The 22,105-nt window shown below is 50.5% G+C and overlaps 1 protein-coding gene across 4 annotated transcripts in view; it reads left to right on the top strand.

The window, feature by feature from the left end:
- Positions 1 to 18,125, top strand: part of SCN8A (sodium channel, voltage gated, type VIII alpha subunit) — a 97,584-nt gene extending 79,459 nt beyond the window's left edge. For 2 of the 4 annotated variants that reach the window (XM_004692731.2, XM_012732400.1), the window contains exons 20-26: positions 1,462 to 1,584; positions 7,276 to 7,560; positions 9,212 to 9,265; positions 9,703 to 9,840; positions 10,729 to 10,833; positions 12,227 to 12,497; positions 14,623 to 18,125. In XM_004692731.2, coding sequence (XP_004692788.1) covers positions 1,462 to 1,584; positions 7,276 to 7,560; positions 9,212 to 9,265; positions 9,703 to 9,840; positions 10,729 to 10,833; positions 12,227 to 12,497; positions 14,623 to 15,770 — 2,124 coding nt within the window. In that variant the 3' untranslated portion in view covers positions 15,771 to 18,125. The remainder of the gene's footprint in view (positions 1 to 1,461; positions 1,585 to 7,275; positions 7,561 to 9,211; positions 9,266 to 9,702; positions 9,841 to 10,728; positions 10,834 to 12,226; positions 12,498 to 14,622) is intronic. The other 2 variants (XM_012732402.1, XM_012732401.1) reach the window with 1 other exon arrangement.
- The last annotated feature ends 3,980 nt before the right edge of the window (positions 18,126 to 22,105 follow it).

Below are 22,105 nucleotides of genomic sequence, written 5' to 3'. Positions count from 1 at the left end.
TCTCATGAATCCTTTCACTGCCCCTGCACCTCTGGCCTGTACCCCAATTCTGTAAGCATAAATAAATCTTTTAAAAATAAGTAAATATCACCAAGTGAGGCTAAGTTGATCTTGTAACGACCATTTCCCAGCAGAGGGAATTTAAGAATTATTATGGGAACATCTTAACCTATCCCAGAATGTGTGGTCCCATATAAGAGAAAAACTAAGAAATCAACAAGGCCCAGAACTTAGGCTTTTTCATCAGCTAAAGATGCTTTCAGATCTGGGGCCCCATTCTCTCTCCTGCCAGCCCAGGCAGCCCTCCCTGTAGTTGGTGTCCACTGCTAGGGGTCACTGTGGTAATTCCAGCACAGCTCTCTGGTGCAAGGTGAGTCTGCATCTGGAAAGCGGGAAAGTAGCTCTTAGCTCTAGGGCTGGAGACCAGCAGGCTTCCGGGTTATGTGGACACCTGTAGTCCTCTGCGGGGTCCGCGCCTTCCAGCCCGCGGGAGACCGTGCGGTTCTCCGTCGGGTCTCCAGCTCTGCCCTGTGACACCGGGCAGATGCTGGCGTGTGCGCTCTATCTCCTCATCCACAAAATAAAGTTCCCCAGGGGTCCTTCGAGCTGTTGATGAAATTAAGAGAAGAGTGCCCTGGAAACCTGAGACCAGGTCTTTCTGGATGGTTCTGGAGGGGATGAGGGGTCGTATGGATTCAGTTGTCCAGACTTAGCCCGTGAAGGAACGTCAAACGTGAGAAATAGGCGAGTTATTTAGAGAGTTCGCGTGGAGCAATATTCCGCCCGAAGTTTTCTGCGGGAGCTGTGAAGGCAGCTGTGGCGCTCCCTGAAAACATTTTCTTGACCCTCCCGGTCGGCCCGTGGTCAGACGCGTTACCCACCGCACCCTGGGCCGTGACTGACCATGCTTTCCTTGTTAATGTGGTAACTCACCAGGTTCTCAAACAGATGGTGTCTTGTCATCCAGCAGAGCGAGCGCGTCGCCTGTCGGAGTCCCGCGGTCAAAGAGCTGAGGCGGGGCGGCGCTGTGCAGTGTGTGTATTTACCTGTATTCTTTTCCGTAGGTTCCATTAGATTTGGCTTAATTTAATGGCAACTTCTGGGACCCGCAGAGGCTATAAAGGGCGAGGGTAAGGCTTCTGTGTCTGTCTGGGCTCCTCTCTCCTTCTAACGGAACTTCCTTATTCTCTCCCCCTCCCTCCAGCCTCCCTTTTCCAACGCGTGTGTGTTCTACCGCCTCCTCCCAATTTCTTTTGTGTTTTTTCTTCTGCCTTTCTCAACCACCTTTCCTTCCAGGTCCAAGTTGAAGTACCCACCTCCTTCTACACGGGGGGCCCAAACTGTATGATCAGTGCTAGGGCCTTTATCTAACACTCTGGAACCTCTGTTTTCTTTCTTTCTTTCTTTTTTGTTTTGTTTTTGTTTTGTTTTGTTTTGTTTTTCTCTTCTGTTTCCGTGTAGGTCTCTTTAGTCAGCCTTATAGCTAATGCCCTGGGCTACTCGGAACTAGGTGCCATAAAGTCCCTTAGGACCCTAAGAGCTTTGAGACCCTTAAGAGCCTTATCACGATTTGAAGGGATGAGGGTAAGATACTAAGAGCAGCTGATCCTTCTGCATGCCAGTGGAAACTGTTTAAGCATGCTAGAACTGATCACTTGGTGGAAAGATCACTCAGACACAACTCTGTGACGCAGCTGCTGGTTTGATCCTCCACCCTCTCCCCCGCACCTGCCCCGTGCGAAGGGGAGTTGCATTAAGCTGCCTCATCACATTAAGACTGGCCCTGACCCCAACGACGCACCATCGCAAAACATGTCGACATTGGCTATTCTCATTTGGCCTGGCTTACCTGTAGCACTTGGGGCGGCTTTCTGGGCTGTTGACTTAATAGGGAGAATCACCAGGTGCAAAGAAGGGGAATTGTAATCCAAAGGCCCACTGAAAAGCATAGTCTGCTGGCAGGGAGAGGGCTGTGTAGTGGTATCAGCCAGTGGGGACTGTGACCTTGGGGTCACGGAGGAGGTGGCTGAGAGGGGCGTGAAGACATGGCAGGCCTGGAGTTGGGAGGGAGCAGAATTTGGCACGGCCCTGGGGGAAGAAATGCTTTTCTTTCTATTCTGATTCCTCTTATTGCACCTTGTTGTTCTCAGTCCAGTCCCATAAGGACTGGCAGCCTCTGTCTGATAGCAAAGCTTTCTTCCTCACCCCCACCCCCTGCCCACGCTATATGGTCCCTTATCTTAACACTGTCAAAGTATGATGCTGGGTGACTATCCGCTAGTTCTCCTGAAATTTCTCGACACCTGTTGTTCCTGCTTTGGTGATACTCTGCTCAGGGCCAAACAGTGCAAGGTGCCGTCACCTGCCAGCTTAGAGCTAAGGCTCCCACTTTTGGTGCCTTTTTGCTGTCTCTCTTGGTTTAACTAATTGGGTGTCCGTGCGTGTGCACATAATGTGCACACACACACCACTAAAAAGTCAATTTCCTAAAATCAAGTGGACAACTGGCTTTTGGTGAAAATAGTTGTCCTCTGGTAAAATCAGAGAGGTCTGTTATACTTAGTGAGACCAAGAAAACTCATTTCAATTCAGATGTTGAATACATGCAGGAGAGCAAACCAGAGGATATGACTTTAAATGTGCAAATATCAGAATGCAGGAATAAAAATTAAACTTGCAGACGTCCATGTGAAGCAAGGCTCACTGGAGAAGCCAGGCACCAGGACAGTGCTGCTTCACCCATACCTCCTCTGGGGCCCCCAGCCACTGTTCCTTGAAGCCACCCAAAGACGTCCAGGAGGATGGAAATGTCCCGGGGACTCGGGCATTTCATTTTCTTGTTTTATTCAGGCAAATTCTTTTTGCGACAAATTTGTGTGTCTTCTGTAGCACAGTCACAGTTCGGTTTACTAAATGTAAGCGTCCCACAACCCACCTGCAGCCAGGTCAGTTCCTCAACGGCATACGTTTATTTTCACTTAGACACACCGACCTCCCTGGGGGCACAGGGCTAAGTCTCAGCACTGTGAAGCTGCCCGCAGCCACTGCAGCAAGAGTTCGATCCCCGCCAGGGAGTGACCCACAGGGTGCAGTAGACCTCTCCTGTCTCCCCGCCCCCCACTCTGGTGAATCCTCTCACCCCCCTGCACCTCCAGCCTATACCCCAGTTCTTGTATGCATAAATAAGTAAAATTACTCCTTTAATAAAAAGAGCAGAACTTAGGAATCTTAAGTCCCTCCCAGATGAGAGAGATGTCAGAATGTGAGCAGTATGTCGTTGTCATGCTGGGGCTGAGGGAGCGAGTGCATTGCAGTTTTGGGTGGCCACCATGTCCTTGAAAATAGGATTAAAATGTGCTTCCCCGCGCCCCACCCGCCTGCACTTTTCAGAAGAGGTTAAATTTCTTAACCATAGAGTCAAAGAGCTGATCCGCCATCTTGGTGGCTGAAGAGTGGGTTGAGGCATCCGGGGAAGACGTGCTGGGCGGGCGCTCACAGGCAGTGACCCTCCACCTTCCCCAGAAGTGAGTCTGGGTCTCCTGAAACCAGACTGTAGCACCCGAAGAACACTCCAGAAAAACACAGCTGGATTCTCGCCACCAGCTTCCTCCACCCACGTGCCGGCCACTGGCCACCCCCGCCCACAGCTTGGCCAGTTGGCCTGTACCTGGCACAGCCGTCCAGGGCCAGGTCTCCCCACCTCTCCTTTTGTGGGCGCTCAGTTTCCACTCCCAAAATACTTGTCAACTTTCAAGTAGTACCAGGGGCCCAGAGGCCCAGAATGGGTGCTCAGAGCAGAGAGTGAACCCCTTTCTCAGCTGAGATGATGTGGTAAGAGCAGGGTTGCACAGACCCAGGACGTCAGGTCCCGGGGGAGCCCAGATGGCGGCGCCTGCAGCCCCCCAGGTTGCAGGGGGTTTTCCTCTGAGCAGCCTGGCTCTTCCATGGAAGGGTAACTACAAAGAGAGAGATGGAATTTGCCTAATACCAGAGCAAACCCCTCAGTAGTTAGCAGAGTTTGGGATATGAGTGTCATGTGAATGTTACTTTTCTTGGGGGGGGGAGACATTTCTTCAGGCCCTGCCTGGCTTGAGTTCTTGTGTATGCCAACACTTGAGAATTTACCTTTAGAAAATGTTCCAGTTAGCAGTCTTCATAAGTGCAGGATGCAGGTGGGCTGGACTGTCACTGTGCTGCTGGGTTTGGGGTTCAGACCTTCCTACGAGGGGGAGGGAAGTGTGGCCCTGGCCGGCCTGGGCTACCGACTTCGCTCCTCCTCTCTTTTCCCCAAACCAAAGACCAGAAAATTGAAATTACTCATGCTATTGGCAAAGGAACGCTTAATGTAGTTCTTTGCTTTTCTCTCCTCCATAGTAATCTTCCTATAAAATAAAACTTGCTATTGAAGTTGCAAGGGTTTATAATAGTAATGCTGTGACACATGCATGCATTTTTTGTTGATTGTCAGTATACAGTTGTCCATTAAAGCCATGTTCCCTCTGCCAGATATGAAAAGCTATTTGACAGATTTCATCGTACCTAATGAAAACAGTAATGTTTTAGGTATTATAGGAAAGACCAAAACGCTGTAAAAATTAGTATCCATTGTAATTTTCTTACCCATTAATTGAAATTTGTGGTAATTGCTAAGTAGAAGCTTCTATTGAAAAAAGTAACGTTTGTCATTTACTGGAACCTAGCTTCCAGTACTGTGTCTATACCTCGTCTTTAACAATAGTAAATTCCATGATAATTAAAGGCAATGTAAAATTAATTGAGGGCTACTCAAGAGAAGAGGAGATCCAGTTTGTTAAGAAACTTGAATTACCATTTATAAAACATCTACAGAGTGAAGGTTCAAAATAAAACATGGTTTCTTGCTATTTGGTCGCTAAAAATACCGGCACAGTGACAATTACATAAGGAGTAGTTAAAACAACTTGTGTTAAACTTGAAGCTTATCAGCTAATGTTTACAGCAAGGAAGAATGATTAGCAAATTCATCTCACCTCTCTCCACTGTTACTCGTAAAACTAAGGTAAGAAGTTTTTCTTTGGTTAAGCTTACTAAGCGGAAGCACCTCTCTATCTTATATGAGTACATTGGATTCTACAGTTTAGATGTCATGAATCACAGAACAAGACCCACTGAATACTTTTGTGTATTGATTCCTTTGGTCAGCTCTACAAGCGTGAAGGTGAAAAAGTCATTTAGTCACTTACCTGATTATCCTCCATGCTGTAAATATTACTGCTTATTTAGCTGTAACAGACACAATGAAGGACAAGTTAGACGAGGCTAGAATGAGTTCCTAGAGGAGGTGGATTCTGGATTGAGATCCATAGCAACGTTTCTAGATTGCCAATTTGGGGGGCCTGCTCCCACATTGCATGATTGTGATATTTAGAAGGTCATGATCTGTCATTTAAGCTCTGCAAAATGTCGCATAGACTTGAGCTTTTGAATTTCTACAGTCTTCTCTCTGGGCACCTGAGAAATGATTATTCCATTGATGGGTAAAGCGTCTTGGCCTTTACTCAGCTCATCGTTTTCTGGTGCTCCCATATAGAATGAGGAGGTTAACTCCAAACCGGACCACTAATAAATTTGGTAACATAAATAAATATGAGTCTCGTTCTCCAGAATAACTTTGGGGATTTTCCAGAGTTTAGATATTCTGGCTTTCTTTACTCAAAGTAATAAACGATTGAAGTATACACACTTTATATTAATGACAGGGCTATTCGATCTAGGAGAGATTTCTTGGTCTAAGAATTAAGAAATAACTGCCTCTCGATCTAAAGGCCTTCATATATGAATTGGAGAAACACAAAACTAATGTTTTATTCTGAGGAAGAGTGAATCCTTAGCAAACTCTCATTGCCATTGTTATGTAGAACAGAAGAGACAGCTCTTCTGTTCCACTATTCTGATGAGTGACATTGCAATCTACGGCAAAAACTGAAGCTTAAGAAAACCTGACCCCAGAAGGGGCTCACTGGAGCCCAGAGCTGCCCCGGCGTCCGGCCCACAGCACCTGTCTCGGCCCTAGGGACATGGTGATAACTGTCACCCCTTCTAAGAAGGCATGGAAGCCTTCATCTATATAAGTATCTTTCTCTTAAGTGCATTAATGGTCCTAGAATACCAGAAAAAGGAAGGAACAGTCTTCCACTCTAAGTTTGCCTTTCCAGGCTGTAGCAGGCCTGTGTAGACAAGCGTGAGCGAGAATCAGGACAGAAGTGAACCCTAGCCTTGTGTTCTGACCCATCGCCTGAAATGCTTCTTTTGTGAGCACTTTGAACTCGCCTGTGCAGACTGCTGCAACCGTGGAGGCCTTGTCTGGCTACTGTCACTTACAGTGTAAAGCAAAATCAAAGTTTTAAACAACCCAGACACTTCATTACTTGGGTTTTTCTCTGCTTTGCTTTTTTCATCCCTGAACTCACTTTAATCAGATTTTTAACAATATGCCCACTTTTGAGTGGTAAGAGCAGTGATGGAACCCAAAACTTTCCCAAAAGTCATTGCTTTTCAGAAGCACCGAGGAGCACAGATTGACATCAGCGTTAGCCGAGCAGGGACTGACGCTTAGACGTAGGACTAAGTGAGGGGAAAAGGGTGAAGGAGAACAATGAACCTTGACTGAAAAACGGATCTGTTCAGATTTTATTTTATACTGTTTGGTAGAGGGAATATAGCTTTTTTATTTTTCTTGAGCCTGCAAACGATGCATGCTCAGCCCCTGCCTGAAATAAGATACTGGCCTTGCAGTCATAAAGAGACTTTATGTACTGTGGACTGATTCACTGCTAACCCCAAAGAGTAGTTTTCTGTGATTTTGAACAATCATTCCTTGTTTTGCAGAGGGGGAATGTCTGTTGAAAGGCAACTTAGTGAGCTTGACATCTCAAATTTTCCCAGGGGCGGGGGTCGGGGGGGCTACGTTACTAGTGGCCAAGAGGTGGGGCTGGACTAAGAAATAACAGTCCAGGTCGGTGCCTAGGGGATAAGATCTAGGTCAACTTGAGCAGAAGAATTTGTGTTAGATGAAATAAACGTGATTGACTAGAAATAATTTCTATTGCTTCAAAATAAGTTTCATAGATTTAGAAATTCTGCTTGTGGACCTTTCCAGCTACCCAAATTCCACAAGGAGCATAATGTTCCCATAGTCAGAGCAAGCCACGCAATGTCATTCCCCTCCTGGAAATCAAAAGAGTGTGTCTGCCCATACTTGCTCCCACACTCAGCAAGCTCCCCCTTCCGATGCAGGTAGTGGTGAATGCCCTGGTGGGCGCCATCCCCTCCATCATGAATGTGCTGCTGGTGTGTCTCATCTTCTGGCTGATTTTCAGCATCATGGGAGTTAACCTGTTTGCGGGAAAGTACCATTACTGCTTTAACGAGACTTCCGAAATCCGCTTTGAAATTGAAATCGTCAACAATAAAACGGAATGTGAAAAGCTCATGGAGGGAAACAGTACAGAAATCAGATGGAAGAACGTGAAGATCAACTTCGACAACGTGGGGGCAGGCTACCTGGCCCTTCTCCAAGTGGTAAGTCGGGTTGGGCTTGGCAGGCTGAGAAATGCTGCAGGAGCTCCCTCCCCTCTGCTTCCAGTGGCAGGATGACTGTGAATAGGTCCAAGCTGGTGTCACTTCCCAGGGTGTCACTTCCCAAACCAGTTCCGCCAGGACCCCCAGTCTTCCCCAGACTTGACTCAGAGGCCTCTCACTGTGCTCACAGCTCTGCCTGGCAGCAAAGTTCCTACAGCCTGGGAACATGACACGTGGAGCACTTTCTCTGGGAGGAAGCGTGTCATTAAATAAAAAGCAAGATAAGGTCACCGGTTCCCCCCCCCCCCCGAGAAAAGAATTGCTGACAATTTTGCTGGACCAAAACAATCCTACACAAACCCACAGCACCTGGTCATGCTCGACCCCAGAGAACGGTCTCAGATTTATGAGTCAGTGGGAAAGGAGGCTTTTCCACTGTGTAGCTTTCCATCTTGTCTACTTTGCCTTTCTTGCTCATATTTTGGAGTGTTTGACAAGACGGTAGGATGCACTAGAAGCTCCTTGGACTTGGAATCAGACAGGTGTGGCTCTGACCCACACCCTGGCACTTACTGGCTGTGTGACCTTGGCCAGCATCCTCACCCTCTCAGAGCGTGTTTCTTCATCTGTTAAACAGCCACGCTTCATGTGGTTAAGAGGATTCGTGGTAATTTATTAAAATGTTTTAGCACAATGCCAGAGAGGTGCCCTGCTTAATTTGATAGTGTGTGCGAGCAGGTATTTGTGTTGCTGTGGTAGCTGAGCTGTCCTCTAGTTGGGAGTGTTAAATGCAGGGAGGCGGGAAACTTCACCGCAGCCTTAGTTAATAAGCACTTCGCTAGGTAGGAGCAGGAGGCGAGTTAATGGAGCCAGCAGTGCTTTATCTGTCTCCAAAGCCCTCTCGTTGCTTTATCCCAGTTCAAGAAATTGAACCCGCAACCTGAATCTGGGTTGAGCAACTCCAGGAACTCATGTTTTGTTTTTTGTTTTTTTTTAAAGATTTATTTATTTGTGCATACAGAACTGGCGTACAGGCCAGAGGCTCAGGGGTGGTGAGAGGCTTCACCAGAGACAGAGTGGGGAGCAGAACAGGCGGATCAATGAAGTACACTGCTGAGGGGAGCAGCGGGCGGGCCAGGAGAGGTCTGCCACGCCATGTGGTCACCTCCGGGGCAGGCAGGAATCGAACTCATGAGGAAGCGGCTTTAGATTCTCAGTGCTGTGCTCCAACCCGCTGCACCACCAGGGAGGGCCATGTTTTGGTTTTTTAATACAAAATCTATCAATTTTTCAGGCCGCCATCACTTATTTAGCATCTTTTAAAAACAACTTTTCAGTGGGCGTCTAAATGCTGCTTGTTTCTGAGTAGCGTATGCCCACTCTTTAGCAAACCTCAGCCCCGGTCCAGAGCCCTTTTATGAAAATGCTCGTCCGATTACCATTGTCTCCGTATTTCTGTTGCACTCTGATATTATTTTCAGGGGCTTAAAGCACCGTGGGGACCTGCATTAACCCCACATTCTGTGTGCACGTGAGACTGCACCCAACTACATGTCCTTAGTGCTCACTGGACCTCAGTCTGGGGGTGGGCCCTGCCCCTCCTCCCTCCCACGCCAGCAGACAGGGTGTAACGACTGACTCTGTTTCCCAGGCAACCTTCAAGGGCTGGATGGACATCATGTACGCCGCTGTCGACTCCCGAAAGGTGAGGGCGAGCCTGCTGACACATGGCCTCGGGGCTGGCCAGAAAGCATGCAGCATGCTGGCGCTCCTGGGGGGGGGGGGTTTTCTGTGCAGAACATGCATCGCGTGTTGATTGCCTGTAGGTCACTTTGCTGCTCTCATAAGTCGCCCTGGTATACTGGCTGTAGCTGACTGGCCTGGCCCCAGCAGAGCCTTCTGTCCTTTAAGCCACTGTGCACAATCTGTGTAGCTCTCCCTTGACCCGTAATGTACATCTCCACCTACGCCAGGCAGGAACAGGGCCTCCTCGGGACAGTGAGAGCCCCCGGCGCCCCCACTCTGGTTTGTTCCGCAGCTCGAGTGATCGGGGTGCCTGCTGGGCTGGGCATGGCAGGGCCGCTGCCTGTCCCCCCCACCCCGGGGGAGCTAACCCTCCTTTTCTCTCCTGTCCTTTGTCAGCCTGACGAACAGCCTAAGTATGAAGACAATATCTACATGTACATCTACTTTGTCATCTTCATCATCTTCGGCTCCTTCTTCACCCTGAACCTGTTCATTGGTGTCATCATTGATAACTTCAATCAACAAAAGAAAAAGATAGGTCTCCTTCCCTCACTGCCAGTGGCTGAGGTCACCCCAGAGGAGAGGCCCCCATGCCTGTCTCAGGGAGAAAGCGCCTCTCTTTCTCCAGAATCCACGCTGTCACCTCGCTGTGGCACTGACGCCCTTATGTTGGCCCAGCACCTTCAGGCGGGGACCAGGCCTCACAGCGGGGCCCACGGCTCTGCCAGCAGCCTGACCTGGAGGCGGGTGCTAGTTTGGCCCCCAGAGGCGGGCGGTCAGAGAAGCCAGGCGTGGCAGCGAAGAGGAAGCTGGTCTGGTTAATCACCTCCAGCAAGTCGGGCCTTGAGAGCCCACCTTGGAAATGACACTTCCTTAGCTGTCCCAGATGGGAGACAGTTTCTCCACGTCCCATTGAAAGGATCACTTTTGTCACTCACCCTGTCAATTAAACCTACCCCAGCAAACTCCAAAGAAATCCTGAGATTGTTTTCTTGGACTAAGATTTCTAAAATTTTGATATCATCGAAACTAAATAGGGCATTAACCAGGACTGAAAATTCCTTTTTCTTTCAAGCATTGTCTTTTAGAACTTCACCAGGAAAGCAGGCCAGGAGGGGGCCTGGGGGAGGGATGTATGAGCCCATGAGGTGTGCAGCTCTCAGGCTGACCCTGCCCTGGGCATCTGTGATTGGATTGCCTCACCACCAGCGGGCCACTCGCTAAGAGCACCCAGCTGACGACAGAAAGCATCTCTTTGGATTAGAACAGCTGCCCCGAGCCTGCCTCACTCTGGGGCAACTCTTGGCTACAGTGACCGCGGGGAAGGAACGGGAACAGGGCCTCCTCCGTTCTCGAGGTTGAACCTTAGGTCCCGAAGCTCTAGCACATTGTAATTGCTCGTTCTCTTCTTTCCTCCTTTACTTTGGAGGTCAGGACATCTTCATGACTGAGGAACAAAAGAAGTACTACAATGCCATGAAAAAGCTGGGCTCAAAGAAACCACAGAAACCCATTCCCCGCCCTTTGGTGAGTGAGTTGTGCAGGCCGAGGGCAGAGCAACACCCACGTGGACTAAGACCCTGCTAGGTCACTTCCGGGGAAGGAGTGGGGTGATGGGCTGCCTGTGCCCTCCAGACCTCTCCTAGCCTCCCACCCAAAAGTTCCGAGGAAGAGGCAGACGGGCGGAGGTTAAGGTATGGGGCAGCGCGTGCATCTGTGCTTGACCTTGCCCCTGAGCCTTCCCAGGCACTGAGTATATCTTTGCAATGAAAACTTAGCCGGGAGCTGCAGTAATACAAGGAACGATATGTGGGCACAGAAGAGGGAAGGTAGGAGCGTCTGGTGTCCGACGTCCTCTGTGGAACAGAACCCCTTGTAAAGCAGACTTGGGGGCCGGGGTTCTGTTCTGCCCCTGTGGTGACGGTTGTCGTCTTGTCCCCAGCTGCATGCCCAGCGGTGTGCCCGGAGCTCCAAAAGCAGGCTCGGAGTTCCCGCTTCTGCAGCTTTCCCTTAAAGTGCCTTTTTATTTTAAAACAGCAGAGCTCTTAAAAGATGAGCTTACCTGGTGCTCTAATTTAATAAATACCCAGACCTACCCCCTGGCTGAGTGCACCCATCTTCTGAGAGGGGGAAGCACCCATCTTCTGTGTGGAGATTGCATTGGATGAGGGTTAGAAAGGAAGAAAGGAGGCCGTTACAGAAGTCCACGTGGAAATGGGTAATGGCTTAGGGCTAGAGGGGCCATCAGAAATGGAGTGAAGTGGGTAATTTCAAGTTTATTATTGTTACAGGCAGCATCGACGGGCCCTGTAGGGGAGTAGAAGGAGGAGGTGGGAGATGAAGATGAGGGTGGTGTTCAGATTTGGGGCTGGGAGGCTGAATGAGCGCTTGCAGTGTGAGGAAGAGTCCGGTGAGGGAGCAGTGTGAGGAAGAGTCCGGTGAGGGAGCAGAGCAGAGGGCTTGGTTCTGCTCTGTGCCTGTTGAGTTAGAGGAGCTCATGGCTTGTGTAGGAGAGAACACAGGAGTTCAGAAGGAAGAAATGGGCAGAGAAGATGGACTTGAGCAACTTACGAACTTAGGTCTTGGGTAAGCGGAAGGAATAAATGAGCTTTTCTAGGGGAAAATGTAGAGAAGAGATCAAGTAGCGGCCTGTGAACGAAGACCTGGAGAAGAAGGAAGGCATTGGAAGTGTGTGGTGTCATCGATGCAGATGGGAAGGGTGGCGGTTTAGAAAATCTTGGGCGTAGTGATGACTTTGGGCTCACTCACGCGCCCCAGATTCCAATGGAGCCACAGTCCAGACTCTCCCAAGAGTACAGAAAAGGGAGCAGACAGCACTTTATTAACGGGGGAGGGGAGGGGCACCTGCCTTGTGCCTGGCAAGGCTCTTGTGAACCCTCTGTGTCTCTCCCGCCCACAGAACAAAATCCAAGGAATCGTCTTCGATTTCGTCACTCAGCAAGCCTTTGACATTGTTATCATGATACTCATCTGCCTTAACATGGTAACAATGATGGTGGAGACAGATACGCAGAGCAAGCAGATGGAGAACATTCTCTACTGGATTAACCTGGTCTTTGTCATCTTCTTCACCTGTGAGTGTGTGCTCAAAATGTTTGCCTTGAGGCACTACTACTTCACCATCGGCTGGAACATCTTTGACTTCGTGGTGGTCATCCTGTCCATTGTGGGTGAGTGGGCCATGGGGAAGGGGGGCCCCGAGGGCCCGGAAGAAGATTCCCAGGAGAACACCAGGTCCCTCTGGTCTGAAGTGCAGACAAGCCCCGTGTGCCCTTGGTCAGCCGTGGGCCTGCTCAGGTTACTGCATTCGCCTTGTATTGTAAATTCTGTCGTTGGGGTTGGCGGGTCGCGCAGGGAGCAGATTATATTTGGTTCTTGCTTTCAAGGAGTTTAAAGTCTGAAAGGGGAAGTAAAAGAAACTCAGAAAGATTCGGCCACAGTAACAATGTAAAATAGAAAAGGGGGTGATAGGAGATTAGGCTGGGGCTTGGGGAGATGGGCCAGGACAGTTCTGACGGCTGGCAGCGGCTGCTGTCCGGCTGTGTCGCTGCTCGGTCACTGAGATTTGACCAGATGCCACAGGCCAAACCGCGCCCCCTATTATCAGATGACATGTACAAATAAAGAGAAAGAAAGAGAATTGTTGCTTTTGATGATGGAGATTTTCATTAACTATCGATTCCTTTCAGAGACAAAAATACTGAACGAAGCTCTCTCTTTAAATTAAGGGGAGTTGGGCTAAAACTAGTCCTGGAGGCCCCCGAAGGCCCCTGAGGGTATTCCCACCGCCTGGATTGTCTGTCCCATCTCTCTCCCTTTTCTTCGGGGTCAGACACACGTTCCTCCCACAAAACCTTACTTGCCCACCACACGCAGAATGCAAGTATCAAACGTATTTCCTGACTTCTGATGGCCGCTGATTGTGCCTTATTGAGAAGTAAAGAAAGAGGCCAGAGAAATCATCTTGAGTCCTAGCTGAAGTGGGGGTTTCCTTGAAAGCTCCAACACCCCGTGGAATTCTAGCTCAACAAGAGTTCTGGAGACGCTCTGTCACTGGTTCTCCAAACTCACTGCATCTGGGCCCTTCTTGAGAGCTAAGATTCCTTCCTAGCCTAAAACCTTCAGGTAAGGAGATTCCATAGCCTTCTGCAGTTCACGCCTCCGCACTTATGAATTGTAACGGTCAAAGGACATTTTCTTATTTAAATGAAATCCTCCTGGCAGTTATGGTCATGTGAAGGTCAGGCCCTCAATAGCAAGAGAGGGCAGTGAGGGAGAGTGGGTGTGTCCCTGCAGCTGTCATGCCCAGTGCTGCCAGGCTCCTCTCTTCCTTCTGTGACCCCTCACCAGGCTCCCATTAGTGCCCTGTAGTTGTAAAGACAAGTGGGCTAAAGGAAGTAGGCCCCGGATGGAGCAAGGTAGGGCCCTGCTTTTATGTGTCACTAAAGCCTTGACATCTTTACCTGCTAATACTGGTTTCTGATTTTTGCCTTTAGCCACAAAATGTAGAAGCTGTGAATTACAAGCCACTCTTGAGGGACCCCTTAAGTCTTCTAGGCTATCTCTAGGTGTAGGGTAGGAACGGACAACAAGATTCCAAAGGTGTCTTTCCATGACCAGGAAAAATGATATCTTGAAAATGGGTGATATGCTGAGATAGCAGCGTCGTGGGGTGAGGCCAGGACCTCTCGTGTTTTGTGGAAATGGGAACTGGGTAACATGTTGTAGAGGAATCGATGGCACCCTGGAAAGTCATGTGTGCACAAATCTGGGGGGGAGCCAGTCATCCTTGAGTGGTAAAACAGATAGAGGACGACCTAGTCATAAAAGGGATTTCTGAAAATCACTTTAACACCAGGCAGCCATCTTACAACATCTCCACAGCAAGTCTTAGGGAGCTAAGACAACAGACGTAGGTAGACGCCAGCCTGCACCTCCTCAGGTGGAGCAGTGCGGTAGGTGACTGTCAGCTCACACGTGGCAAACTCAGGAAGACAGCAGGGTGGCACCTGCAGCACCTTCAGGACCGGGGTTGCTCTGGGGCTGGCAAGAGGAAGCCAACTTGGAAAAATGCGTCACCTAGGTGTTAAGTGCCTCTGTGTCTACCTTGTGTTCCCAGCTTCTCTATGTCTTAAACGTCTGGTTTTCTTACTTTGCACGTTCAAGTTGACCAGTAAGCCGGACCCTCATTCTATGAGGCCCTGGCAAGGTTAGGGTTCCGTAGCGCCAGGTGACGCAACTGAGCGGAAAGGGTGTCTCCAGTCTCGGTAACGCATCTTCTGTTCCTCTTCTCAGGAATGTTCCTGGCTGATATAATTGAGAAATACTTTGTTTCCCCAACCCTATTCCGAGTCATCCGGTTGGCCCGTATTGGGCGCATCTTGCGTCTGATCAAAGGCGCCAAAGGGATTCGTACCCTGCTCTTTGCCTTAATGATGTCCTTGCCTGCTCTGTTCAACATCGGCCTCCTGCTCTTCCTGGTCATGTTCATCTTCTCCATCTTCGGGATGTCCAATTTTGCCTACGTGAAGCACGAGGCTGGCATCGACGACATGTTCAACTTTGAGACCTTTGGCAACAGCATGATCTGCCTGTTTCAGATCACGACCTCGGCCGGCTGGGATGGCCTGTTGCTGCCCATCCTAAACCGCCCGCCGGACTGCAGCCTAGATAAGGAACACCCGGGGAGTGGCTTTAAGGGGGACTGCGGAAACCCCTCGGTGGGCATCTTCTTCTTTGTAAGCTACATCATCATCTCCTTCCTAATTGTCGTGAACATGTATATAGCGATCATCTTGGAGAACTTCAGTGTCGCCACAGAGGAGAGCGCAGACCCCCTGAGCGAGGACGACTTCGAGACCTTCTATGAGATCTGGGAGAAGTTTGACCCCGACGCCACCCAGTTCATCGAGTACTGCAAGCTGGCGGACTTCGCCGACGCCCTGGAGCACCCCCTCCGCGTGCCCAAGCCCAACACCATCGAGCTGATTGCCATGGACCTGCCCATGGTCAGTGGGGACCGCATTCACTGCTTGGACATCCTTTTTGCCTTCACCAAGAGGGTCCTGGGAGACAGCGGGGAGCTGGACATCCTGCGGCAGCAGATGGAAGAGCGGTTCGTGGCATCGAATCCTTCCAAAGTGTCTTACGAGCCTATCACCACCACGCTGAGGCGCAAGCAGGAGGAGGTGTCTGCCGTGGTCCTGCAGCGTGCCTACCGGGGTCACCTCGCCAGGCGGGGCTTCATCTGCAGGAAGACCACGTCCAATAAGCTGGAGAACGGAGGCGCCCACCGGGAGAAAAAGGAGGGCACCCCCTCCACGGCCTCCCTCCCGTCCTACGACAGTGTGACTAAACCTGAGAAGGAGAAGCAACAGCGGGCAGAGGAAGGAAGAAGAGAAAGAGCCAAGCGACAAAAAGAGGTCAGAGAATCCAAGTGTTAGAGGGAAGCGAACATTGACCAGCGGGCAGATTTCAAACTGGCAAGTGATAGATTGTTTACAAACTTCCTGAATATCATCAATGCAGAACAGCTGTGGAGACACTCGAACCTGAAGACCTATACCAAACGTAGTCTGCTTACCGTGTAACGCGGTTGCATCTTGAGCAGTGACCTGCCAAGGGCGAAGGACCCTGCTCCCCAGACTCGCAGATTTTCTAATGCTTGGGCAGGTTGATACTGCATGTTCCACATCAGTCAGTGCAACTTAGGACAAAACTAACAGGCTACAAAACAGGAGAGGCTGCCGGGACCCGCAGAGTCCCGTGGCGGCCAGATGGATTCTATTTTTTCATTTTATTGATTCTCAGAAACAGAAAGCATCACTTTAACAGTTTGTTTGTTCATGCAAACTATACTTGCATTCTTACATTAGTTAAGCTAAGCAGCAAAAAGAAAACACACACACACACACGCGTGTGCACGCGCACACACACACAGACTCACTTTTAGCCCATGTCATTTAAGTGTCAGTTTCTTTGACATAAGCCACATCTTCTCCACATGGGCTTTACATGGTTTGGAGATGGGTGGGGGAAAACAATCAGGTTTCTTCAGGCTGAGGAGGACTTGCTCAGGCCGATTCCAAACATTGTGCTCGTTCAATGCGTAGACATGATTTGCATGATGGCATGCCGTGATCAGAAGTCATGCATGACAACCATACACCACAGGACACTACTGATCCTGTCCCCTGCACTGGGTCAGCCTTGGGACCGGACCCAGCCCTGCACCGTTCACTGTATTTGGAGAAAAAATGGTAAGCGTCCCATACCCGCTGCAATTATTTATGAATTCTTAGAAGTCTTTCATACACCTTCTGGGTAGGGAAACACAGCCCACCGATTGGCACCACCCAACCAAACACGCCCCGTCCGCCAGCAGTTGGACCCGTTGCGTGTCTGTTGTCACAGACGTCTCTGACGTAGAGCCCTTGTTGCACACTTTGAAAGAGGAACTGTTTCTTGCTGCTCTGTGTCCTGCCCACGGGGCGGCTTCGATCTCGAGTGGCTGGCGTTGAGGCTTGTGTTGATAATGTCTCCGTAAAACCAAATCCGAGGGCTAAAAACAACAAAAAGTTCATTTGTATCTTGCAATATTCACGACGGTCGGTTTGGCCTTTCCTGCTTGCACTTACTCGGGTGGAGATAAAAGTGCTAACTCCAAGTAGCATGTTATCTCCAGGGGGCTTCTGGGGGGACTGAAAACTAACCTTTTGTTGGGGGTAAAGGGGTGCTCACTTCATTCAGTGTCATGTTCTTCTGCATCGTGGCTTTCTCTGGGCTCGGGTCCGCAGGGAGAGGGTTCGGAGGTTCTGAACTGGCCCGTTTCCCACCAAGGGGTTGTCACAAGCTCACACACTGCATGACCCCGCCTGCCGCCATCATGTGCGCCCACCTGGCAGGGCGTCCCCTCCCCGCAGAGGTGGGGGAGGGCCGCCCCCTGGGGCTAGAGCGTGGTTTCTTCCGTCTGGTCTTAGAGCAGACAGTCACTGGTGGGACCTGAGACGGAGACGAAGCCGCCTCTGAAACAGACCCACTGAAAATGGCTTCCCTGTCACACTGGTTCTCACGAGAAGGTGACTGAATCATAGAGTTCTTCAGTGTTCCAGCTCCCCCCTCCACCCCCGCCCACGTCCCCTGGCAGCCGGTTTCGCGCTCTGCTCGGCGACCTGCCCATCGGCACAGAGGGTGGCTGTGGGGGGCACACCCGATCTTCCACTCCATCTCCTGCTTTAGGGAAGACAGCTTCAGTCCAGGGGTTTCTCATCTGACGCCTCGATGTCAAAACCAAGATGCTGCAGTCGACACAAAGAACGAGAGACTTTAGCATGTGAACCAAATAAAAATAAATTCTTCCCGACCCACACCATAGAGGGGAATAAAAAAGCGACCCATAATCAGACACACCAATCTGCCTTGCAGTAGAAACACTTGGGATGTAACTCCGCAGCCCAGTTGACTAGTTTTGCGTAGGACAAACCACAGCAAGCCAGCGGGCAGAGCTTTCTCCTGTGTCGGAGCACTAGAAACTCTGGCCAGCTCTCCTTAGCCTGCTTCTCGGCGCCCCCGTAGACCTGGTCGGGAAAGCTTTTCTTTCAGTGACCCTGCTAACTGCTAGGATGAACGTATAGTGACATGTACAGGCTACATCGTAAACAGCACAAAACAGAAGATGACGTGTGGTTATTCTTTTTAAGAGAATTATAAATACTGTAATATATCATTTTATTTTATTGGCATGCCTTTTTGTAAATACAAATTATTAACTTATTAAATAGGAAATGGCTTCTGGCTTATGCCATTGTCATGTTTATTTTTATTTTTTATACTTTTCTTTCTTCTTAGAACTTAGATGCTGTCAGCCAATGTACATCCCCCAACCAGACAGACAGACAAAAAATTTTTTATTGCTAATGGTCTTTTCCAAAACAACAAAAAATATATATATTTTTGTTCCAATGTGCAATAAATTCTAACCACTTCTATGCAAGATTTGGCTAAACTTCATAATTGCTCTTAGGTCTTGAGGTGGGAAGCAGGGCTAGGCACCTGCTCCGAACCCCAGTTCATGCTCATGCTTATGCTCCATTAAGCTACTGCCGCATATGACTGAGACTCTTCTGAGATCTGACCTTGCTCCCCAGCCCCATCCCAGCCCACCAGGCTGTTTCAGCAACACACACAGGCCTTGGAACCTGACACCCATTAGCCAGCTTCACAGGGAAGAAACCACCCCACTCTGAAGTTTCACTTTTCTTTTGTAACTTTCCCACCTTCTCCCTCATCTACCATCCCGCCACCTCTCTCTGTCTCTCTTAATCTCTACTGCTCTCTCTCTCCCTCTCACCTGCCCCGCTCCACACTTCTTTGGTAGTAAATGACACCATCACCAGCAGATTACACCCGCAGTTAACAGGCATTGGACTGAAGGAACCGGTGAGGGTCTCTGGACCTCTTCACTGAGTGGGTTCGTGGCAACGCTTTGCCAAATATTAACGAAGCCAATCAAAAAGCAGCAGCAGACACAGTATCACTGCACATATATATATATAGATATATAAATATAATATAAATATTTATTTTTTGTAGCCAGGTCCTTGGTGCAGTATTTATACTCCACAATCCACCTTTAAAAAAGGACAAAAAGCAAAAAGATGTGTGATGCTGTTAATTTTAAACGCAGAGCCAAAGCCACCGAGCAGCAGCTGACGCGGTTGCTGATTTGTGTGTGAAAAACACTTGCCCCTCACTTCCTGAGCCTCCTCCTCGGTGAGGAACAGGAGGCCTCATCATTCAAAGCAGAGGGCGAGAGCAGGAAAACCTTCTCCAGTCACACGACCTCTCCTCTCTCAATGAGCCGCTCTGGGCACCCGAAGTTGACTGGGGAGCGATAAACAAACTCCCCGTCGAAGCCCCTGGAATGACAGTGCCCAGAGTTCTTTTATTTCTCGTGGCAACCAACGTAAACTTGTAAAAGACCAATAACGAAGAACTAGTGTATTCGCAAATGCATGGAGGCCGACCCCGCTCTACGTGACACGTGATGGCAAGTGCCTCACGATCAGCCAAAAGGAAACAATAAAACAACCCTTCTGACTGGATAAGGGAAGCCTGTGTTGGTGTGCATTTGTTGACTGTCCCAGGTCTTGAGTCTTGACAGGGATCTGGGAGCTGGGATCTTAGCATATTTGGGAAAGGGAGGGCAACGGAAGAGAGAGATCAGAGGACGTCTCTCAGACTTCGGGCTGAGACCGGAGGGAAAAGCCAGACCCCCGCCCCCACCCACGTCCCCTCTCCCACTGCATGTGGCCCCCCCTGTCCTGGGGGCCGGCGCTTCAAGGCCCATAAAACGCCTTCCTCTGAGGTCCACCTGGCAGACCCCCCCCCCCCCCCGCCATAATGTCGACCCACCCAGCTGTACTGGTTCTGCCTGTTTCACCAGTGTTTAAGGAAAATACCACCCAGATGCCCCAAAGCCCGGGCCAGCGCGCAGCCTCCACTCCGCCAGCTAATGCCGGGCCTTGCCCTCCATCACCCCCACAGGTCACAGGCCGCCCAGGGCTGGTCTCGTCCACATTTGTGCAGGGGAGAGGGGCGCCCCTCCCTCCTTCTCCCGGCCCCACTTTGGGGACATCCCTCTCTAGGCCATGTCTCCCGGTCCAGGAACCTTCTCAGGAGGATTTTGAAGTGCCCACTCTAGTCCGCTCCAGTAGCTCCACTTCGGAGAGAGATGTCTGGTAGGTCAGTCCCCATCCTCCTCCCCATGGCCTCCGGCCTCCAGGCCCACTGCGGAGGTGAGATCGCCATGGGTTATGACTTTGTGACTTGAGTCCGGGGCATCTTCTGTAACGATGCCTCTTTCTTTTCTCAGATGTTGCCCAAAGTTTTGCAAAAAGCTTCCTTCATTTTCAGGTACCCCCACCCCCTAAAGAGTCGGCTGTAACTGGCCAGTCAGGGGGACGTCAGGAGACTGGAGGAAGTCTGGGTTGGGAGGGCCCCAAGTCTTGCACGGCCTGTGTTGTGGCTCAGCTGTGCTTGCTTGGGTCCCTCCCCGAGAAGCCCATGATTTCCTGCACTAAGTGCTCCTAGGCACCCTCTGCCCCGCCCCCACTGCTGTTCGCTGTACATAGAGGCTATGTGGGTGGGTGGGCGGGTGTGCACGTGTGGTGTGTGTGTGTGAAGAATGTATATAGGTAAAGGGGAGCGTGGTCCAGTGGTTCCGGAAAAGGGACAGAACTCCTGCGTTCCATCCCCAGCTCGACCGCTGGCTCGCTGTGTGGCCTTGGGCAAGTCACTTAACCTCTCTGTGCCTCAGTTTCCCCATCTGTAAAATGGGGATAATAATACTGACCTACCTCACAGGGGTGTTGTGAGGCTTTAACTAAATGTTTTGTAAAGTGTTTTGAGATACAGAGGCAAAGGCGCTAGAGAAGGGCAAAGTATTACGTGGACTTACGGAAGATGAAATGGCGCCATAAATGCTGCTATTCTGAGAGCCATTTTAAACTGCACTGCTCCAACCACCCCCGCTTCTCATCACCAGGACAGCAGGTCGAGAAAATGTCTTTCCTTTCACTTGCTTCTGGGGTTTGTGATTATTCTAGACACAATTTCTTTCCCTCGCTGTATCTCCTTCCCTCACCCCTCGACTTGTCCCCTGTTCCGTTTATGCGGAAATGGCAGAAATGCTTGAGAAATGAGAATGTATACGTGGATTGGAAGTTTCTAGTCTGATATTTCAATTTTACTTTGTACTGTACATCTTTTTACTTTAGAATTTGCAATAAAGGGTTACGTCAATCTTGTTTTCAACTCTCCTCTTGGCCTGGCCTGTCATTCTGTCACTGCCGAAGCCCCACCACTGGGACGGTCTGAGCAGACCCACCAGGGCGCCCCCAGGGCCCTGCTCCCCAGATAGTCTGGCAGTTCCCCCGCCCCCTCCGCCCCCCACCTAGGTGGGTAGGAAACGCCTCCTACTCCAGTTAGGCCTGGGGGAGGTGGGCCTGGCCTGAGAAGCCTGAAGCAGCCCCTGCCAGGGGCACACCTCCAGCAGGACCCCGGGCCAGCCCAAGTGGGTGTTCCGGACCCCTCACGTTCAGGAGGCCGACTTACTAGCCACAGAGCTTTCCTTCTGGACGACACACTTGCAGCCCAGGGGGCTCCGGATTCAAACACCTTCCGGCCACTCAGGAGCTGTGGCCATTGTCGCCTTATGCGTGTGGCGATAACAGCTTCCTTTGGGATTTTAAGATTATGTCAAAAAAACGTTGCAACTGCTTTGCGTTGGGCCTGGACAGGGAGGGTTCTGAGTGGGAAAACAGTCGCACAGTAAGGAACACTGGCTGCCATGAACCCGGGAACCTGCCTTCCGCCGGGGTGGGGGACCTGCCCTGTCCCGCCGCAGGGTGCGATACCAGTCATGGGCAACAAACCAGCGAATCGACTGCTCTCTCTTTCACGCACCTTTTTACTTTAGCACTTGCAGTAAGGGGTTACGACCATCTTGGTTTCAACTTTTTCAGAGGTGTTTATAAGGCCTCCGAAGGCAGCCCTCCGTCGGGGCCGCGCTCCCAGTCGGCAGCAGGGGGCAGAGAAGCAAGGGGACCCCTGGCCCACCTGCAGCCCAGGCCCTGGTGGGCGCCGACGCCCGGGGCGGGTGCCCAGGGCTGCTCCTTCGCCAAGAGCGGCTGCGCCTCCCACCAGCCTTGCTCCTCCTCAGTGTGTCCGAGCAGGGCAGTGGCGAGGGGCCCTGGGCTGCCCGCCCAGTCGCCGTCGC

The sequence above is a fragment of the Condylura cristata genome, unplaced genomic scaffold (assembly GCF_000260355.1).
Source record: "Condylura cristata isolate star-nosed mole 26May11 unplaced genomic scaffold, ConCri1.0 scaffold00034, whole genome shotgun sequence".
Taxonomy (NCBI): Eukaryota; Metazoa; Chordata; class Mammalia; order Eulipotyphla; family Talpidae; genus Condylura; species Condylura cristata.
The sequence above is the reverse complement of the archived record's forward strand: the minus strand, read 5'-3'. Positions and strand labels throughout refer to the sequence as shown.